At 44.7% G+C, this 21,017-nt stretch overlaps 2 protein-coding genes across 2 annotated transcripts in view; both read right to left on the bottom strand.

Annotated features, from left to right (window-relative positions):
• pigg (phosphatidylinositol glycan anchor biosynthesis class G) overlaps nt 1-21,017 on the bottom strand; it is a 1,234,979-nt gene that overhangs the window by 843,040 nt on the left and 370,922 nt on the right. The gene's annotated exons all lie outside the window — the stretch shown is intronic.
• LOC114655186 (transmembrane protein 271-like) lies at nt 6,472-8,273 on the bottom strand. Its single transcript, XM_028806033.2, has one exon. The coding sequence runs from the start codon at nt 7,526-7,528 to the stop codon at nt 6,734-6,736; it is 795 nt and encodes a 264-aa protein (XP_028661866.1). The 5' UTR covers nt 7,529-8,273; the 3' UTR covers nt 6,472-6,733.

Here is a 21,017-nt window from a genome sequence, read left to right on the forward strand (position 1 = left end):
ATATCGACTCCTTCGCACGCTAAATCAGTGAGCAACCTGAACCAGAAGCCGGGAGCGACCGGTGTGGTGAGAACGGCAGCCCGGAGAGTTCCGCGTGCGCTTGTTGTCAGCATGAGCGAATCCGGCCATAAAATGAGAAGAGCCGCCGTGCCGTTGCATTTCTCAGCACTTTATGTGATTAAAACCATAACTCGTTTAGTCTCCTTTTTTTTGCAAGCTTCCACATCGTGAGGAAAATGCCATTTTTATATTCCTTAGAAATAAAGTGAATTATAAAATAAATTAGCGCTGAGAGCCCCGCTTGAAATATAATGAAAAGACAGGTGACCGAGGGACATGGCCGTAGCAAAAAGGCCGTTGCTGAGATTCACACTCGGTGTAGACACGGTTTTATTTTTATGTTCTGTCTCTGGGATTGTGTCATACATTATTCATAATGCAAGGCCGCTAATGTTTCATTCTTGTTTACATGAAGAAAGTAATCGTTACGTTTGATGTCTACTGCAGGAAGTGCGCTCAACTGTCATTTACAGTATTTGTATGTGTGCGCGCGTACGTGTGTGTGTGTGTGTGGAGCGGGGCTCCGTCAGCTGGCACCTGTCAAACAGCTGCAAGGGTCTACACTGTCACCCAATTTACAAAGCAGCTGCCGCTCCTAAGGCGGACAGCTCAGCCATTGAACTGCAAATCGCAAGGTCGCCGGTTCAATTCACAATTGTGACTCCGAGTGGCCCACTTCATCTGCCTCCGCTCCAAAGGGCAAGAAACGCACAACCGAGCAGTCTTGACGTGTTCTGTTCTTGAAAACACCTGTCAACAGAATTACCGAGAAGGTAAAGCAAAGAGAGCCGAGGAAAAGAGTTGGAATGCGCCACGGAAAGAAAGGGGGAATGCCAGGCTGGAAAAATGGAGCAGGAGTGTTAATAACGTGACTGGCCAAAATGTGGTGCTCTTTGAAGGTCTTTAGGAGAGATGGAAGAAGCACTTTACACACAAACTGATACAGTGCAATTACTTTTGCAGTCTGGGATTATATTCTATTAAATTATATCCATCCATATTTCTAAACTTGCTTATTCATTGCAGCGTCATCGGAAGTCTATCTGAGTAAGCATCTGGGGCAAGGAAGGAGCAAATCCTGGAGGGCGCCCATCGGAGGGGGTCTACACACACACACAAACGGATCAATGGACAACTTAGCATTGCCAATTCACCAACATTTGTAAAATACCAGTTGTAAAATTGAACTTTACTGGGTTGTGTGTTAGTCTTTATAGCACCTTTGCTTTACAAGGAACCTTTAAATTCTATTTGGGCTTCTTTGCAGATGAATTTGGTTCTTTGGGCCTTGAAAAGGTTCCTGATATGTGGATAAAACAGAAATCTTTAATGTCCTTTAAAATCATAAAACCAGTATTTCATAAATCTCTTTCCATCTAGCCATAATTATTAATGTAAAGTATTACAGATTTAAATAAGTAAAAAAAAATTTCTGGAATCTTCACGTGGACGGTTCTCTTGGAAACCGGTTCTCCTATGGCATCCCACTCACTTGACACCTTGATTTTTAACACTGTATGTCTTTGGACTGTGAAAGGAAACCAACGCACCCTAAGGAAACAAACATGAACATGGGGAGAACAGGCCAACTCCCTGCAAGGAGCACCCAGAACTTGACTCCTGACTAATAGGTGGCAGTGCTACCATTGCAACACTTTTGATATAAGGTAAGATAAGGTGGTACACTGGTAGTGTTGCCGCCTCACAGTAAGGTGTGTGTGTTTATCATATCCCTGGTGTTCCTTGCATGGAGTTTGGATGTTCTCTCCATGTGTGCGGGAGTTCCCTCTGGGTGTTCCTCCTTCAGTCCAGAGTCATGCAGGTGAGGTGCATTAGCATCGCTGAACTGGCCCATGTGAGGGGCTGGCGCTCTGTCCAGGGGTTTTTCCTGTCTTGTACCCTTTTATTGCTGGAATAGCAATTACCCTTTCCTGGATAAGCAGGTTAGGAAGATGGATGTGACATGATATTATTCAATTATAACTAATTATCCCCAATACCTATCCTGGGAACAATAGACATAGACTGCACAATTGATAATAAATTAAAAGATGACACTCTTAAATCTCCTTCACCCAAAAGGCTGGTGCCCCTCTTAGCGGCATCAGGGATAAAACAGCAAAGCCTCAAAGGGTGGCAGCCCATCACTGAACAGTGCCAGTTTGTGATTGCCGCTTAATCTAACCTGCACATTCTAGGGGATATCGGAGCAAAGCCCAGACAGACACGGGGGGGGGGGAAAGTGCAAACTTCATAGATGGTGACTGGGCATAAATTTGAACGCAGGATGTGTGGGGCAGATGTGCCAACCACTGCACCGTCACACTTTCCATTTCCATTATATTATATTATATTATATTATATTATATTATATTATATTATATTATATTATATTAATCCACTTTTAACCCACCTAACCCCAGTTCTCATACTTGCAAAATTAGGCAGAAGGGGCACAAATTACATTAAAGTTAAAGCTAACCATTACATCATTATGCTACGCATTTATATTATATTATATTATGTTATATTATATTATATTATATTATATTATATTATATTATATTATATTATATTATCCATCCATCCATTTTCCAACCCGCTGAATCCGAACACAGTGCACAAGGCAGGAACCAATCCCGGGCAGGGTGCCAACCCACCGCAGGACACACACAAACACACCCACACACCAAGCACACACTAGGGCCAATTTAGAATCGCCAATCCACCTAACCTGCATGTCTTTGGAATGTGGGAGGAAACCGGAGCGCCCGGAGGAAACCCACGCAGACACTATATTATATTATATTATATTATATTATATTATATTATATTATATTATATTATATTATATTATATTATATTATATTAATCCACTTTTAACCCACATAACCCCAGTTCTCATACTGGCAAAATTAGGCAGAAGGGGCACAAATTACATTAAAGTTAAAGCTAACCACTACATCATTATGCTATGCATTTATATTATATTATATTATCCATCCATTCATTTTCCTAATCATCTTATCCAAGTCAGGGGTCTTGGGGCAGTTGAAGCTTATTCCTTCAGCCAAAGGGTACAAAACAGGAATGACACCTGGATAGGGCACCAACCCATCACAGGGAAAAACACACACACACCTGCATGTCTGTGGACAGTGGAAAGAGAACAGAGCACCCGGATGAATCCCATTCAGACATGGGGAGAACATGCAAACTCCACACAGGGAGCACCCAAGACACAAACTGTGGTCCCCTTACTGTGAGGCAGCAGTTATACCACTGTGCCACCCTATATTATATTATATTATATTATATTATATTATATTATATTATATTATATTATATTATATTATATTATATTAATCAGTTTTTAACCTGATATATATATATATATATATATATATATATATATATATATATATATATATATATATATATATATATATATATATATATATATATATATATATATATATAACAATAGACACAAAGGACACAAATGATATTAAAGTTAGCCACTGGACCACCATTCTGCCTTTTTATATTATATTATAATATCCATCCTTCCATCCATTATCCAACCTGCTATATCCTAACACAGGGTCACGGGGGTCTGCTGGAGCCAATCCCAGCCAACACAGGGCGCAAGGCAGGAAACAAATCCCAGGCAGGGCCACCAGCCCACACACCCACACACCAAGGACAATTTAGGGTCGCCAATGCATCTAACCTGCATGTCTTTGGACTGTGGGAGCAAACCCACACAGACATGGGGAGAACATGCAGACTCCACGCAGGGAGGACCGGGAAGCGAACCCAGGTCTCCTAACTGTGAGGCAGCTGTGCTAACACTGTGCCACCATGCCTCCCCATATTATATTATATTATATTATATTATATTATATTATATTATATTATATTATATTATATTATATTATATTATATTATATTATATTATATTATCCATCCATCCATTTTCCAACCCGCTGAATCCGAACACAGGGTCACAGGGGTCTGCTGGAGCCAATCCCAGCCAACACAGGGCACAAGGCAGGAACCAATCCTGGGCAGGGTGCCAACCCACCACAGGACACACACACACAAACACACCCACACACCAAGCACACACTAGGGCCAATTTAGAATCGCCAATCCACCTAATTATATTATATTATATTATATTATATTATATTATATTATATTATATTATATTATATTATATTATATTATTCTGTAATACATCCCTGACCATTCTGAAGTTATTCAAAGCTTGTTTGCCATGGATATGTTGTGTCGGTGAATACGTACTGTTTTACTGTATGCGACAAAGACGTAGCTGAGGTGACAGTGACAGTTCTGTTACCTAAGAAGTGTGATATTAATAATATTGCTAAAGTCCTTCACACATTATCAGTTATTTTTCACCTTGGCCTTATGGGCTATTTTAAGTACAATTTAGTCACTTTATGAACCCTTGTACATTAAGTCATCTGTGCATATATTACAGAGTCGCTGATAAAAACATTTAAATGTAGCTGCTCAAACACAATTTCATAAACATCTTGTCAGATTTTCTTTAAGACAATGAACTAGTTCTAAACACAAATGATGACGTATCTCCTAGTGGCCTTTTTAATGCATTGCCTTGTAAGAGTCAAGGTAGAAAATAAAAAAAATAGAAAAGGATTAATAAAGACTTCCTTGCCTCTTAACTTGTTAATAGTGCTGTCTTTATGTCAATCGTATATAAATGTGTGTGTGTGTGTGCGCGTGGGAGGCTTTAGACACAGTGTAATACCACTTTATTTGTAAAGTGCCATCATATCATTTTACAGACCTGGCTGAGCTTTCCAGGCTGATCGAAGCTCCTCAAATGATTTTCTGAAAGTCCATTTCCATGAAGATCACTTGTGTAACAGAGAAGCGCAGGATGCGCCTCTTTGAGTGAAGAAGTTATTTGCTTTCCATATTAAATTGATACACTTTGAGAAAAAAATATTTATTTGCAGTAGAGAAAACATTTTAATCTTCAAATATTTGGTGTCAGTTCAATATAGTACTATTTGCAGTTGATGAAACCAAAAAGGAAAAAGCTACAGCTGGTCACATAGTCGTCTCCGTATACAAATTGTGCTTATCTGGTTCACCAATTCCGCATTCAAAAGGCGTACGTTCTGCCGCCATCGCCTCTGACCTGACATTTGGTCGCAGACTTTCACCTGCGCCTGTCCAGAGTTTAGTATTATCACCACTACCTAGTAGCAGCGTTAGTGGAGTAACCAGCTCTCCCACTGACGTGCAAAGGTTTTGCTGAGAATCTCCTCGTGAACTGCAGAAGCCCCCGGTGCCCGCCTGTGTTCCGTTGGCCGTAGGGGCCGAGTCCTCGCGTTGTGTCGGGTGAAAAGGGCCGTCACCGATATGGGACAATGGCGAGCGAGTACGACCTCGGGGTCGCTTCCTTGTCACACGGACTGTGGCTAGTTAGCCTGTGATTAAATGCTGTGATCGGAATGACGTAAAGGATTTAGTCTTAGTTAAAACTGTGCTGCGTTCTGCAGAATCCTTCAAACTGGACGGAATTTTGTGAATAATAAGACTGATACCCAGACGGTGGTGTGTAGGACCTGACAAGAGTGTGTGTGCGTGTGTGTGTAAAATGTGAGGGGCCACTAAAAAAACATAAAATTCTGACATTTGCTTAATCCAGTTTAGGGGCACGGGGGGCGGCGCCTATCCCAGGAGCACCGAGTACAAGGCAATAATAATACTGATAATAATAATATTACCCTAAACTGTTAAAGCGGTCTCATGGCAATGTGAATTCTTTATCATAAGGTAGACGCCGATGCCTTTATGAGAACATCCTACAGAATTTACAATATCCGTCCATCTCCCTACCCGATTATCCGTCGCAGGGTCTTGGGGAAGCTGGAGCCTATTCCAGCAAGCATGGAGCACAAGGCAGGAATAAGCCCTGGGCGGGGCGCTAGTCCATCGCAGGGTGGATATTTTCACACACACACACACACACACGGGCCAATTTAGCAACGCCAGTTCACCTAACCTGCTTGTCTCTGGAATACCGGATTATTTCAAAAGGTACTGCGCACCTGCCCGACAATGGCCGAAAGGCTCACGTCATGAGACCACCGGTCGCCGCCTGTCCTCACACCACTCCTCTTTAAAGGCTAAGGCTTGTAATAATGAACCACTCTTGGTTTTAATGCATAAACTGGCCCCAAGATCGAGCTGGTGGGCCATTCACCGAAACACATCCACCACCCAGACGGCCCCGGCGAGTGGGCTGAGATTGCAAGGGCACGGGGCGGGCGAGGGGGGGCTTAGCATCCTCTCAGCTAACTTCGCAGAAGCTCGCATTCAATATGAATAATCTGCTGTTGAACTGGATAAGTCTAACATTTCGTTTATTTCTCGTAGTTTTTATTCTTTTGTAAATTTCCTGACATAACATGACTTTGAGAGACGAAAAGGCATCAAAAACCGGTTTGCTATGGGAAAACATTACCGCTTGGAGCAGCCCAAGAGTTCCGTTCTTTTCTGTTTTTTTTTTTTGAATGATTGTCACTGCATACTGGACAGCTGGTTCGCCTTCTCGTTGTTGTATTCTTATTTTTTTCAATCTGCCGTTGCTGTGTTTCCCCTCCGCTTGCTATTTGTTGCTGCTTTCCGCCGGGAAGATCTCCTCGTAAGCGGGTGGCAGCTCGTTGGGCAACGGGTACGAGAACGGGTACGAGTGGTTCAACTCGGGATCGCTGGGCGAGTAGCCGGGCAGCTCCACTGACGGGTGTCCGCCGCACTGTACTTCCACCCCAGCTTCGTCAAAGACGTGAAAAACTCCCAGGTTGATGTAAGAAACGGGCTGGAAGTGAAAGTCCCCGACGGTGAAGTCCTGCTCCTCATTGAAGAGAATGGCTCCCACACTTTGTCTCTGCGAGTGTCTCCTGTAGATCTGAGCAGATTTATAGCGCTTGACGATCAGCAGGTTTAGAAGCCCTAAGAGGCACTCCAAGGTGTTAAGGATAGTCGATATGACCAGACTCCTTTGGTAAGCCTTTAATTTCTCACAGATGGGCTTTAAATCCAGGGAATTGAGACAGTAATGGGAATACTTCCTCTCCACCAGGGACACGGTGTCTCCGTCGATCACAGCTCCCGAGAAGGCAGTCAGCACTCCCAGCATAAACACCAAGACTCCCAGCAGGAAGAAATTCTGACCCCGGGGCTTCCCTTTGCAGCAGATCAAAGCCACGCCGAGCAGCACCTGCCCGAGGCAGACGAGTAGCCCCGAATAGAAAGCTCCTGCCGCGGTGCCCAGGTGAAAATGCCCCTTCACTTCGGTGCCCAGCAAGAAGCACTTGATTCCGACGGCGACGGCGCCGAGGGCGCAGGCGAAGAGCAGGCAGCTGGATGCGACGGCGCACACTGCTTTCCCACTCAACTTCATTATATTCCCCCTCTACCTCTCCGGTCCCCCTTCCTTGCTTCATCCTCCTTTGTCCTCCTCGTCGGCTCTTTTCGGGGATCTGTCACAGTGAGACATGATGTGCAGACGATTACTCTTCGAAAAGAGGACCTCTCTCACTGCGCGCTCTCCCTGCCTTTCCCGCTGCTTTAAAAATGCATTAATTATTGATGGAGAGCACCGACTCCTCTTGCCGAAAGAACTCCAGAAATCCACCGTAATGGTAATGATTAACCTCATGACATCCACCCCCCATTCACTCAGTTATGTAAGCCACCACATCGCGAATTTCAAGTCATCGATAGGAAAAAAAAAGTGGGCTGTTGCGAAGCCCCTCCGATACGCAGACTCCTGCTTTATGGCGCTGGATGATTTTCCATGGAGATCATATTCTGCTGTCAGACGAAATGCTGCAGGAGAGGCTGCCTATGCTTCCAGAATAACTTAGGAGCGCTAATGCCGGCTCTCAACTTCCGACTGAGACACGCAGATCCGTAGCAATGCAGCGGCATCGCACCGCTCAGTTGACAACACAATGCAGCCAGGCAACTAACATGGCACAGCCCGCGTGCCCGGCGGCCAGGGGGCAGCGTTCGAATCGACAAGCGCAAAGAGCAGCGGCGTGTCTGACGGAGTCTGGGCGAGGCGCACGCGCCCTCCAGTCGAGTCAAGTGCAGGCGAAGGAACGGAGGAACCCGCGCGCCTGTGAACCACCCACGCGGGAACACGCAACACGGCGACGGGCACGAGCGCACGGCGGGCCTACTTGAGGCGCAACACGTCCGAGTTTACACAGACACGTGCACGCACGCACACACACATGCACGCGTGTCTAAGTGTGAGGTGCTGTCACCTGCAGGTCACTCGTCACATACTTGCTCTTTAACATGTTAGAACATTATGGGCTATCTATCTATCTATCTATCTATCTATCTATCTATCTATCTATCTATCTATCTATCTATCTATCTATCTATAAAGTGTCATTCATATCTAGCTATACATTATACAGTGCCTTTCCTATTTGTCTGTTTATTTAAATATCTATGTTTTATATGGTACCTTTCATATCTTCTTATCTATGATATAGTGCCTTTCATATTTACCCATCTATCTACCTTTCTTATAGTGTGTTACATATCTGTTTATTATATAGTGCCATATCCATCCATCCATCCATCCATTTTCCAACCCGCTGAATCCAAACACAGGGTCACGGGGGTCTGCTGGAGCCAATCCCAGCCAACACAGGGCACAAGGCAGGGAACCAATCCTGGGCAGGGTGCCAACCCACCGCAGGACACACACAAACACACCCACACACCAAGCACACACTAGGGCCAATTTAGAATCACCAATCCACCTAACCTGCATGTCTTTGGACTGTGGGAGGAAACCCACGCAGACACGGGGAGAACATGCAAACTCCACGCAGGGAGGACCCGGGAAGCGAACCCAGGTCTCCTAACTGCGAGGCAGCAGCGCTACCACTGCGCCACCGTGCCGCCCTAGTGCCATATCTAATGCTAGAAATGAATGACAGAAACGTAGCAACTGGATGGGTACAAAGATAAGCAAACACACAGACACTTGTCCTTTTATTAAAGTGGATTATATACTGCCTTTCATACATATCCTAAATTGTCTAGTATATAGTGCATTTCCTGTCTATCTATCTATCTATCTATCTATCTATCTATCTATCTATCTATCTATCTATCTATCTATCTATCTATCTATTTTTTTTAATTATCTATCTATCTATCTATCTATCTATCTATCTATCTATCTATCTATCTATCTATCTATCTATCTATCTATCTATCTATCTTTAATATTTACATTTGATAAAGTGTCATTCATATCTAGCTATACATTATATAGTGCTTTTCCTATCTGTCTGTTTATTTAAATATCTATGTTTTATATGGTACCTTTCATATCTTATCTATGATACAGTGCCTTTCATATTAACCCATCTACCTTTCTTATAGTGTCTTACATATCTATTTATTTTATAGTGCCATTCCTATCTATCTATCTATCTATCTATCTATCTATCTATCTATCTATCTATCTATCTATCTATCTATCTATCTATTATATAGTGCCTTGCACATCTATCTATCTATCTATCTATCTATCTATCTATCTATCTATCTATCTATCTATCTATCTATCTATCTATCTATTATATAGTGCCTTGCACATCTATCTATCTATCTATCTATCTATCTATCTATCTATCTATCTATCTATCTATCTATCATATAGCGCCTTTCACATCTATCTATCTATCTATCTATCTATCTATCTATCTATCTATCTATCTATCTATCTATCTATCTATTATATAGTGCCTTTCACATCTATCTATCTATCTATCTATCTATCTATCTATCTATCTATCTATCTATCTATCTATCTATCTATCTATCTGTCAGTTTTGACAAGTTTTACATTGTTGCCTACCTATCATATAGTGCCTTTCATGTCCACCTATCTTTCATATTGCATTTTTCATATCTATGTATTTATTAATTACATAGTCACTTTCCATTCTGTTTGTCTGTCTCTCTCTCTGTCTATCTATTGATTAATTATCTACTTATCACTTTATTAGACAGTGCCTTTCCTATCTGTTGTTCCGTTTTTGCCTATTTATTATATAGTGACTTTCATATCAGCCTATTCATTTCTTTCTTATATGTCCATCCATCCATCATCCAACCCACTATATCCTAACTACAGGGTCATGGGGGTCTGCTGGAGCCAATCCCAGCCAACACAGGGCACAAGGCAGGAAACAAACCCCGGGCAGGGTGCCAGCTCACCGCAGGGCACTCACATCTACACACCAAGCACACACTAGGGACAATTTAGGATCGCCAATGCACCTAACCGGCATGTCTTTGGACTGCAGGAGGAAACCGGAGCACCCGGAGGAAACCCACGCAGACATGGGGAGAACATGCAAACAGCACACATGCAGGACCCAGGAAGCAAACCCAGGTCTCCTTACTGCGAGGCAGCAGCGCTAGCCACTGCGCCACCATGCTGCCCTTTCTTATATGTCTGTCTATTTATCTGTCTATCTTTGTATTGTCTTTCTTAAGAGTGAGAACCGCTTGGTGGCTTGAAGGTTTGTGCAGGCGTATCGCATGGTCAGGAGGCCAAGTTCTAATCCTGCGGTGAAGTCTTTTTATGTGGAGTTCCCTGCCCCCCTGCAGCTCCACTCATATTCTACTTATATTTTATTTTATTTTATTTTTTCAGTTTTCCTCACAGATCCCTCATAATGGCAGGCCTGTCCAATTTCTGACTTCACTCTGGTCTGATGTGCCCGCTGCTCTCTGCGATGACTTTCTGCCCCTCCTACATGGCTGGTTGCCCACTTTTAACCTGATCTTACTGTCCATTGGCTTTGCATTTTGCTGATCTTCTATTCCAGTAAGTGAGTGTAAAAATGGATGGATGTTAACTTGAGCTCATCTTCTGGACCTTCTCCTTCTATCTGAACTTTGCTTTCAGTTGCAATGCCTCTCCATATCATGAGTTGCATTTTAGTTTGAGTCCTGGGACTTTTTTTTTCCCGTATGGGATGACCAACACCTTTAAGGTTCAGTCTACCACTGGACAACTCCATTCTGGTTTCACCTGCTGGTTGTCCATAGTGCAGTGTAACTGTTAAGGCCCTGGACTTTGAACTTGAAGGCTGCAGATTTAATTGCTGTCAGTGGCACTCAGCAAGTCAAGTTACCTGTCTGAGCAGACACGGCACGTCATTTAGGAACTGCAGAGAGTTTTAGTCTATAAAGTGCAGCTTTTCTGTTTCTGATTTTATCCCATCAGTGCACCAACCCTAGATAAGAGTGAACACTTTCTAATCATGTGACTTCATTCAATCCATAAATCATATATTATTTTATATTGCATGTTTCAGAGAGGGTAACCCATCTGTTAGGGCGGCTGCTTCACTGCTTTAGGCACTTGGGTTCAATCCCAGTGTGATTGTCATTTGTGTGGAGTTTGCTTGTTCTCCCTGCCACTGTGTGTGTTGTCTCTCGGCTACTTGGATTTTCTTCACAAATCCTAAATGCAGGGCCTATGCGGGACATGTTCACTTGTTATTCAACTGAGCAACCAATGGAAACCCCAGTCAGGTGATATGTACTGAGCTGGAATTGGGACCTCTGACACCAATGTGGTGTACCAGTGATGTGTCTAATTGAAGGGGGTGAATACTTATACAATTAATGATGTTGAGTTTTATATTTGTCATTAATTTAGAGCACACTGAAGATCTCTTTCCACTTTGACATGAAAGAGTCTTTTGTTGTTGATCAGTGTCTTGAAAGACAAATGAAATCCACAGTAGGAAAATATGAGAATGTACAAGGGGGGCTGAAGACATTTAATGTGCATATGAGGGTGACTGGCCTTGACCTGGCTGACTGTGCCCTCAACGCAATGGCACAGTGACACCCGACCCAGCGTGGCACACTAATTCAGTTCATCAAACCTAAGAAATGCAAACAGCCAGTCGAGCCGACAAACATGAAGATAGAGAGACGTAAATGAGGAGCTGACAGGCGGCACAGCAACATCAGTAAGGGAGAGCAGGAGAATCAAGAAGAGAAGAAAGAGAAACAGAAAAGTAAAAGAAAAAGTGGAGGAGGATTTGAGAGAGAGAGAGAGCAGCAGGGAACATCAGGGATGGCAAGAAGAACAACACTAAGGGACACCGGAAAGGACACGACAGGGACCATCTATCTATCTATCTGTTATATAGTGCCTTTCACTCTATCTATCTATCTATCTATCTATCTATCTATCTATCTATCTATCTATCTATCTATCTATCTATCTATCTATTATATAGTGCCACTCCTAGTGTAACCTGGTGGGTTTTGAGCAGCTGGACAGAATGCATTTCTTTGCTATTTTCCACAACCCCCTTTGTGTGTCTTACTTTGATGTGATTGGGGTAAAAGAAAAGGTCGCACAGTTGCATATCATTTAAAAAAAACAGGGCAGGATTTCTTTCGGAGCAGTTGTATGTTAGCAGTAGATACTCATGTGCAAGCTGTTAATAATAAAGTAAAGCCTGGTTTTATTTTCGAGTCGCTGTCTCCAGCTTTATCGTTCACTTTGGCTGCAATATCTATCTAACTGCATATCATATATAGTGCCTTTCGTATGTAACTATCCATTGATTATTTACTGCCTTTCCTACCGAGCTTTTAAATGTAGAGATGCCAGGCACTATTTAATAAATGAATCAGTAGAGGAAAAAGGCACTATATAATATGCAGAGATGAAAGGCACTATATATATATAATCTAAAGCAATTTATAATATACAAATAGATATGTAAAGAACTATATAACAGATCAATAGATTGAGATGTAAGGCACTATACAATATATACGTGGACTATAGAAAACTATATAGTAGATATAATGACAGATATGAAAAGCATTATATGGATTGATACTGTAGATATGATAAATACTATAAAACAGGGTAAATGCATTGATAGAGATGCAAGGCACTATATCATAGATAGATAGATAGATAGATAGATAGATAGATAGATAGATAGATAGATAGATAGATAGGAAAGGCTCTATATAATAGATAGATAGATAGATAGATAGATAGATAGATAGATAGATAGATAGATAGATAGATAGATAGATAGATAGATAGATAGATAGGAAAGGCACTATATGATAGATAGATAGATAGATAGATAAATAGATAGATAGATAGATAGATAGATAGATAGATAGATAGATAGATAGATAGATAGATAGATAGATAGATAGGAAAGGCACTATATACAAGCTGCGGTGAGCTGGCACCCTGCCTGGGGTTTGTTTCCTGCCTTGTGCCCTGTGTTGGCTGGGATTGGCTCCAGCAGACCCCCGTGACCCTGTAGTTAGGATATAGTGGGTTGGATAATGGATGGATGGACTATATACAGTACTAGACAATTTAGGATATATATGAAAAGCAGTATATAATCCACTTTAATAAAAGGACAAGTGTCTGTGTGTTTGCTTATCTTTGTACCCATCCAGTGGCTATGTTTCTGTCATTCCAACAGATGGTGTATCACAAACATTATTACTGCTTTTATGAATTCCATACCAAATGGCATATAACAGAGACCATGAATTGCATTTGTCATTCCAACAGATGATGCATTGCAAACATTTGTAGTGATGCATTTTATTACTACGAATATTTGTAATATGCCATTTGTTGGAATGGCAAGAGCAGTACATTTCATTCCAACATGCACTATAAAGTGCATTCCAGTAGATGGTGCACTGCAAACATTAACACAAAGGTCTTTGTTGATTTGAACCCATCTTAGATGAGTAGCACAGCTTGTATATTGACGAAAATGCATGGCACTATATAACAGACAGAACACTATATAAATGTGAAAGGCAGTATGTTATAAGTTCATACATTGACAGAGATGTAAGGTAGTATATAATAGATAGATAATCTTATATAGTGCCTTTCATGTCATTCCTTGTGTTTTTATGTGTTTTTCTGCAGCTGCTTCAGATTTTTCCCCCTCATTCCCACAGATTCTAAAGTGGGCACATGTGGGCCTGTGTGGGCTCGGTGAGGTGATGCCATGGCACATGTGCCATCCAGGGTTGGCCTTGAGAATGTCCTGTGCCACACTGGACCTCTGGCTGGCGTTTGACTATGTCAGTTTGAGTTTATTTTCTTCTTTTTATTTTCTCCTCCACATTTTCAAGATGAGCAGAAGCTGATGGAGCAGCGCCAGTCGAGGGAGATGTGATGTGTTCATTGGGTTTGGGTGGTGTCAGGACACTGGCAGCTTTTCAAACTTAATCTTTTAGTGTTTTAAGCAGGAGGAACACAGTCATGTTGAGTGCTGGAATGTGGCTGAGTAGTGATGAAGCTGTGAGACTGGAGGAGGAGGAGGAAGAGGGGGAGGAGAAGGAGATGATGGAGAGGTTCACTCAGATTCGTGTCCTGCAGCCAAAAAGTGACATTCAGGTCTGAGTGTTGTACCTAGAGTGACCCCAAGGCTGGTGACACTGCCAGTTTGGCTGACAAGGAGTTGAGCTGGAGGTCCCGTTGGATGATGCCTGGAGTGGAGTGTTCAGCTGCAGATATTCCTGTGTCAATGTCCTTGAGGTGAGTAGTGAACTTGTCTGTCCACTCAGATCTCTACTGTGCTTCATCGTCACTCGATTGATGAAGTCGGCTCATATTGTGACACTTTATTTCTTTTTCTAAAGATTGCTGACCAAACAAGGCTTCCATGGGTGGCTTACAAAGCAAATATTATACTGCTCAGGCTGATGGCCCTGCTGTCACCAAAGCTCCTACTTGTCCTTTGTACCAAGTAACACTAACAAGTGACAGCAGACAGTGAGCAGCAAGATAAACACAATCAAATTTAGAAAATGAATAAAACTAAGAAACATAAAATGCCTCCTCGAGCCGCCACCTTATCGTGGTGGAGGGGTTTCCATGTCCCAGTGATCCTAGGAGCTCTGTTGTCGGGGGCTTTATGTCCCTGGTAGGGTCACCCAAGGCAAACTGGTCCTAGGTGAGGGACGTGACAAAGATCGGTTTAGAAAACCTCCTATGATGCATACAAACTTTGGACAGCGTTTTCCCTTGCCCGGACGCGGGTCACCGGGGCCCCCCTCTGGAGCCAGGCCTGGAGGTGGGGCTCGATGGTGAGTGCCTGGTGGCCAGCCCTGCACCCATGGGGCTCGGCCAGGCACAGCCCGAAGAGGCAACGTGGGTCCCCCTTCCCATGGACTCACCACCTGTAGGAGGGGCCAAGGAGGTCGGGTGCAGTGTGAGTCGGGTGGTGGCCGACGGCGGGGACCTTGGCGGTCCGATCCTACAGAAGCTGGCTCTTGGGACGTGGAATGTCACCTCTCTGAAGGGGAAGGAGCCTGAGCTAGTGCGCGAGGTCGAGAGGTTCCGGCTAGATATAGTCGTACTCACCTCGACACACAGCTTGGACTCTGGAACCAATCTCCTTGAGAGGGGCTGGACTTGCTACCACTCTGGAGTTGCCCCCGGTGAGAGGCGCCGAGCAGGTGTGGGCATACTTATTGCCCCCCGACTTGGAGCCTGTACATTGGGATTTACCCCGGTGGACGAGAGGGTAGCCTCCCTCCACCTTCGGGTCCTAACTGTTGTTTGTGCGTATGCTCTGAACACCAGTCCGGAGTACCTACCCTTTTTGGAGTCCCTGGAGGGGGTGCTAGAGGGCACACCTTCTGGGGACTCCCTCGTTCTGCTGGGAGACTTCAATGCTCACGTGGGCAATGACAGTGAGACCTGGAAGGGCGTGATTGGGAGGAATGGCCCCCCGATCTGAACCCGAGTGGTGTTTTATTATTGGACTTCTGTGCCCATCACTGATTGTCCATAACGAACACCATGTTCAAGCATAGGGGTGTTCATATGTGCACTTGGCACCAGGACACCCTAGGCCTCAGTTCGATGATCGACTTTGTGGTCGTGTCGTCGGACTTGCGGCCACATGTCTTGGACACTCGGGTGAAGAGAGGGGCGGAGCTATCAACTGATCACCACCTGGTGGTGAGTTGGCTCCGATGGTGGGGGAGGATGCCGGTCAGGCCTGGTAGGCCCAAACGTGTTGTGAGGGTCTGCTGGGAACATCTGGCAGAGCCCCCTGTCAGAAGTAGCTTCAACTCCCACCTCTGGCAGAACTTCGACCACGTCCTGAGGGAGGTGGGGGACATTGAGTCTGAATGGGCCATGTTCCGTGCCTCTATTGTTGAGGCAGCTGACCGGAGCTGTGGCCGTAAGGTGGTCGGTGCTTGTCGTGGCAGCAATCCCCGAACCCGTTGGTGGACACCAGCAGTGAAGGATGCTGTCAAGTTGATGAAGGAGTCCTACTGGACCCTTTTGTCCTGTGGGACTCTGGAGGCAGCTGATAGGTACCGGCAGGCCAAGCGGAATGCAGCTTCAGTGGTTGATGAGGCAAAAACTCGGGTGTGAGAGGAGTTTGGGGAGGCCATGGAGAACGACTTTCGGACGGCTTTGAGGAGATTCTGGTCAACCGTCCGGCGTCTCAGGAAGGGGAAGCAGTGCAGTGTCAACACTGTATATGGTGGGGATGGTGCGCTGCTGACCTGGACTTGGGACGTTGTGGGTCGGTGGGGGGAGTACTTCGAAGACTTCCTCAATCCCACTAACATGCCTTCCAATGAGGTAGCAGAGCTTGGGGACTTGGAGGTGGGCTCCCCCATCTCTGGGACTGAGGTCACCGAGGTGATCACAAAACTCCATGGTGGCAGGGCCCCAGGGGTGGATGAGATACGCCCGGAGTTCCTCAAGGCTCTGGATGTTGTAGGGCTGTCTTGGCTGACACGTCTCTGCAACATTGCATGGTCATCAGGGACAGTGCCTCGGGATTGGCAGACCGGGGTGGTCCCCCTCTTTAAGAAGGGGGACCGGAGGCTGTGCTTCAACTACAGAGGGATCACACTCCTCAGCCTCCCTGGAAAAGTCTATTCGGGGGTCCCAGAGAGGAGGGTCCGTCGGATAGTCGAGCCTCGGATTCAGGAGGAACAGTGTGGTTTTCGTCCTGGTCGTGGAACAGTGGACCAGCTCTACACCCTTGGCAGGGTCCTGGAGGGTGCATGGGAGCTCACCCAACCAGTCTACATGTGTTTTGTGGACTTGGAAAAGGCGTTCGACCGTGTCCCTCGGGAAATCCTGGGGGGGGGGGTACTCCGAGAGTATGGGGTACCGGACCCCCTGATAAGGGCTGTTCAGTCCCTGTACGATCGGTGCCAGAGCTTGGTCCGCATTGCCGGCAGTAAGTTGAACCCGTTTCCAGTGAGAGTTGGACTCCGCCAGGGCTGCCCTTTGTCACCGATTCTGTTCATAACTTTTATGGACAGAATTTCTAGGCGCAGCCAGGGCGTTGAGGGGGTCCGGTTTGGTGGACTCAGGATTGGGTCACTGCTTTTTGCAGATGATGTTGTCCTGTTTGCTTCATCAGACCGTGATCTTCAGCTCTCTCTGGATCGGTTCTCAGCCGAGTGTGAAGCGGCTGGGATGGGAATCAGCACCTCCAAATCTGAGACCATGGTCCTCAGCCATAAAAGGGTGGAGTGCCCTCTCAGGGTTGGTAGCGAGATCCTGCCCCAAGTGGAGGAGTTCAAGTATCTCGGGGTCTTGTTCACGAGTGAGGGAAGAATGGAACGTGAGATCGACAGACGGATCGGTGCGGCGTCCACAGTGATGAGGGCTCTGCATCGGTCTGTCGTGGTGAAAAAGGAGCTGAGCCATAAGGCAAAGCTCTCAATTTACCAGTTGATCTATGTTCCTACCCTCACCTATGGTCATGAGCTATGGGTAGTGACCGAAAGAATGAGATCACGAATACAAGCGGCTGAAATGAGTTTCCTCCACAGAGTGTCTGGGCTCTCCCTTAAAGATAGGGTGAGAAGCTCAGAGTAGACCCGCTGCTCCTCCGAGTCAGATGAGGTGGCTCGGGCACCTGATCTGGATGCCTCCCTGGTGAGGTGTTCTGGGCACGTCCAACCGGGAAGAGGCCCCGGGGAAGACCCAGGACACACTGGAGGGACTATGTCTCCCGGCTGGCCTGGGAACGCCTCAGAAGTCTGGGCATCTCTGCTCAAGCTACTGCCCCCGCGACCTGATCTCGGATAAGTGGAAGAGGATGGATGGATGGATGGATGGATGGATGGATGGATAGATAAAATGCTTTAATATTAATGACATGTGTGGTGTTTAGGGCCTGGTGGGGAATTCTGGTGGTGTGGGATGGGGACAGTGATGGGTTCTGGTGGTGAGCTGTCATGACCAGCACAGTCAGTACCCGGGAGACCACCCACAGGTGGGGCTACACCCCAATGTCATGAAGGATGTCTGGCGGGGGGGCTTCAGAAGAGTCTATTGATATGCATTTAACCAATCTGACGTGTAATCGATCGACAATTTTCACTTAAATTCGTTGGACTTCATCGTTTCTCTGTACTCATTTCTTCTGTAAATAACCCTTCAGGATGAAATTCTTCAATAAGATTTGGACATAATACGTCTTCTTTAATTGGGAACTTAAAGTGAGGAAAACGTAAAAATGTATAAGAACTGAGAGTGCAGTAACCCATTGGGATTAATAAAGTATCTATCTATCTATCTATCTATCTATCTATCTATCTATCTATCTATCTATCTATCTATCTATCTATCTATCTATCTATCTATCTATCTATCTATCTATCTATCTATCTATCTATCTATCTATCTATCTATCTATCTATCTATCTATCTATCTATCTAACTGTGATGACAAAAGCATTCACACCGATGAGAGGTGATAGGACCGTGGGCGTGGGCCGTGAACCGGAAATGGTGGAGAGGAGGGCAGGACTTGAAAATATCTCTTGCCAATAGTCTCGTCTCGTCTCAAGATTTTCTTTTGTAACGGAGAGACAAGTCTGACTCACCCACAGGGGCACCATGGGTCCACATACCCTAACCCTTACCTTACTTTTTCTCAGGGATTCGCCTCACTGTTTCTTATCTTCAGTGTGGCCACCCACAAATAGCAGACATCCCTGGGTGAAGTCTGATTGCGCTGTCTTCTTAGCGCTCGTTTATACTTCACGCTCAGAACACGTACGCACACGCATCAGGGCTGCCACACATTCCCAGCATTCATTTGACATGTCCTCTGCACATTTCTGTTCTCAGAAATTAACGTGACGTGTCCGTGAGTTGCAGTACGAGCAAAAAGTCAGGGAGCGCAGTTTGATAAGAGTCGGAATGTGATGTCAGAGTCTCTGTCTACTATCGACATGTGACAGAAAGCCGCTTTGCAGTTCCTACAGGATCGATGTGCGCGCTTCAATGTTTGATGAATGGTTCAATGTGGTGAAGCAAAATGCCGACATACAGATGCATTTGTGGTGCTTTCATATTTGCATATCGTAATGACGCGATACATTTTGAAGGTCTTACCTACCATCTTCTGTGCTTCACAAAAGCATCAGAATGTACAGCGACGTATTTAAGCCATAGAGAAAAACATTAAAGATGCAGTGAAAAGGTCTTTTTTGTGATTAAAGTGGTTCAAATCAATGTCCTCTTTAACCTCATAGTTTATCATTAAAGAGGACCGTCGTAAACATCATCTTCAAACCGACCCAGTTGTTAATCGTTACGTCCTTCGGGGTCTTCCTCCTGAGCTGACAGCAGTAACCGCCACACAGAACACGTTACATTTATGATATTCCAGCTCTCTGCACACTTAGAATCCTTAGATTTATACTTGATGTCACTTTCACGATGAAATGCATTAAAGGATGTTTGTGACATTTTACAGATTCATTTAAATAATGAATACTGATAATAATTACACATGTTGTAGCAGCACGGTCTGCCTCGCAGTTTGGAGTCACATCCCTGGTGTTCTCTGCCTGGAGTTTGCACGTTTTCCTGGTGGGTTTCCACAGTGGGCCCCGGTTTCCTTCTAAAGACATGAAGGTTTGGGGATTTGGTGACGCTAAAATGACACTATTGTGTATGTGAGTGTGTGCTTGTATTCACCTTGCGATGAGCTGATGCCCCGTCTAGGGATTTTGTTTCTGCCTCGTGCCCGATGCTTGCTTGTATGGGCGCATCCCATACAAAATCTTAAAAATGTTAGGAAATTAAGGCGCTTTCTAAATAAACAGGATTCTGAGAAATTAATTCATGCATTTATCTCTAGTAGGATTGACTACTGCAATGCGGTGTTCACTGGATGTTCAAACTGTTCTTTATACAGCCTCCAGTTAATACAAAATGCGGCTGCAAGAATTATTACAAGAACAAGAAAATACGAACACATAACTCCAGTTCTTAAATCCTTACACTGGCTCCTGGTTAAGTTTAGGGCAGATTTCAAAATCCTTTTTTTTAACATATAAAGCATTAAATAGCCGAGGTCCGGCTTACTTATCTGAACTTATCATGACTTACAAACCAGAGCGCACATTAAGATCTCAAGATGCCAGTCTGGTTATGGTTCCAAGGATTAATAAAATAACAGTGGGAGGTCGAGCTTTTAGTTACAGGGCCCCTAAACTGTGGAATGGTCTGCCTGCTACTATAAGAGATGCCCCTTTGTTCTCAGCTTTCAAATCTCACGACTTCAGTTTAGCACACCCTGCCTAGAGCTGCTGATTAACTGTACAGACTGTATCTCTGTTGTCAGTCATTAGCACTAAAACATAAGTAACATGACAGTTAGAATTGGATACTAACCCTCACCTATTCTGTTTCTCTTCTCTGTACTCAAATGTGGCACTTGGTGCCACGGCCCACCTGCCAAGTTGTTTTGCCTGCCTAAGGTAAAGTCATCACTGATGGAGGATCGCAGGAATCATGAGAAAGAGGGGTCCTTTCA

The sequence above is a fragment of the Erpetoichthys calabaricus genome, chromosome 7, assembly GCF_900747795.2.
Source record: "Erpetoichthys calabaricus chromosome 7, fErpCal1.3, whole genome shotgun sequence".
NCBI lineage: Eukaryota > Metazoa > Chordata > Cladistia > Polypteriformes > Polypteridae > Erpetoichthys > Erpetoichthys calabaricus.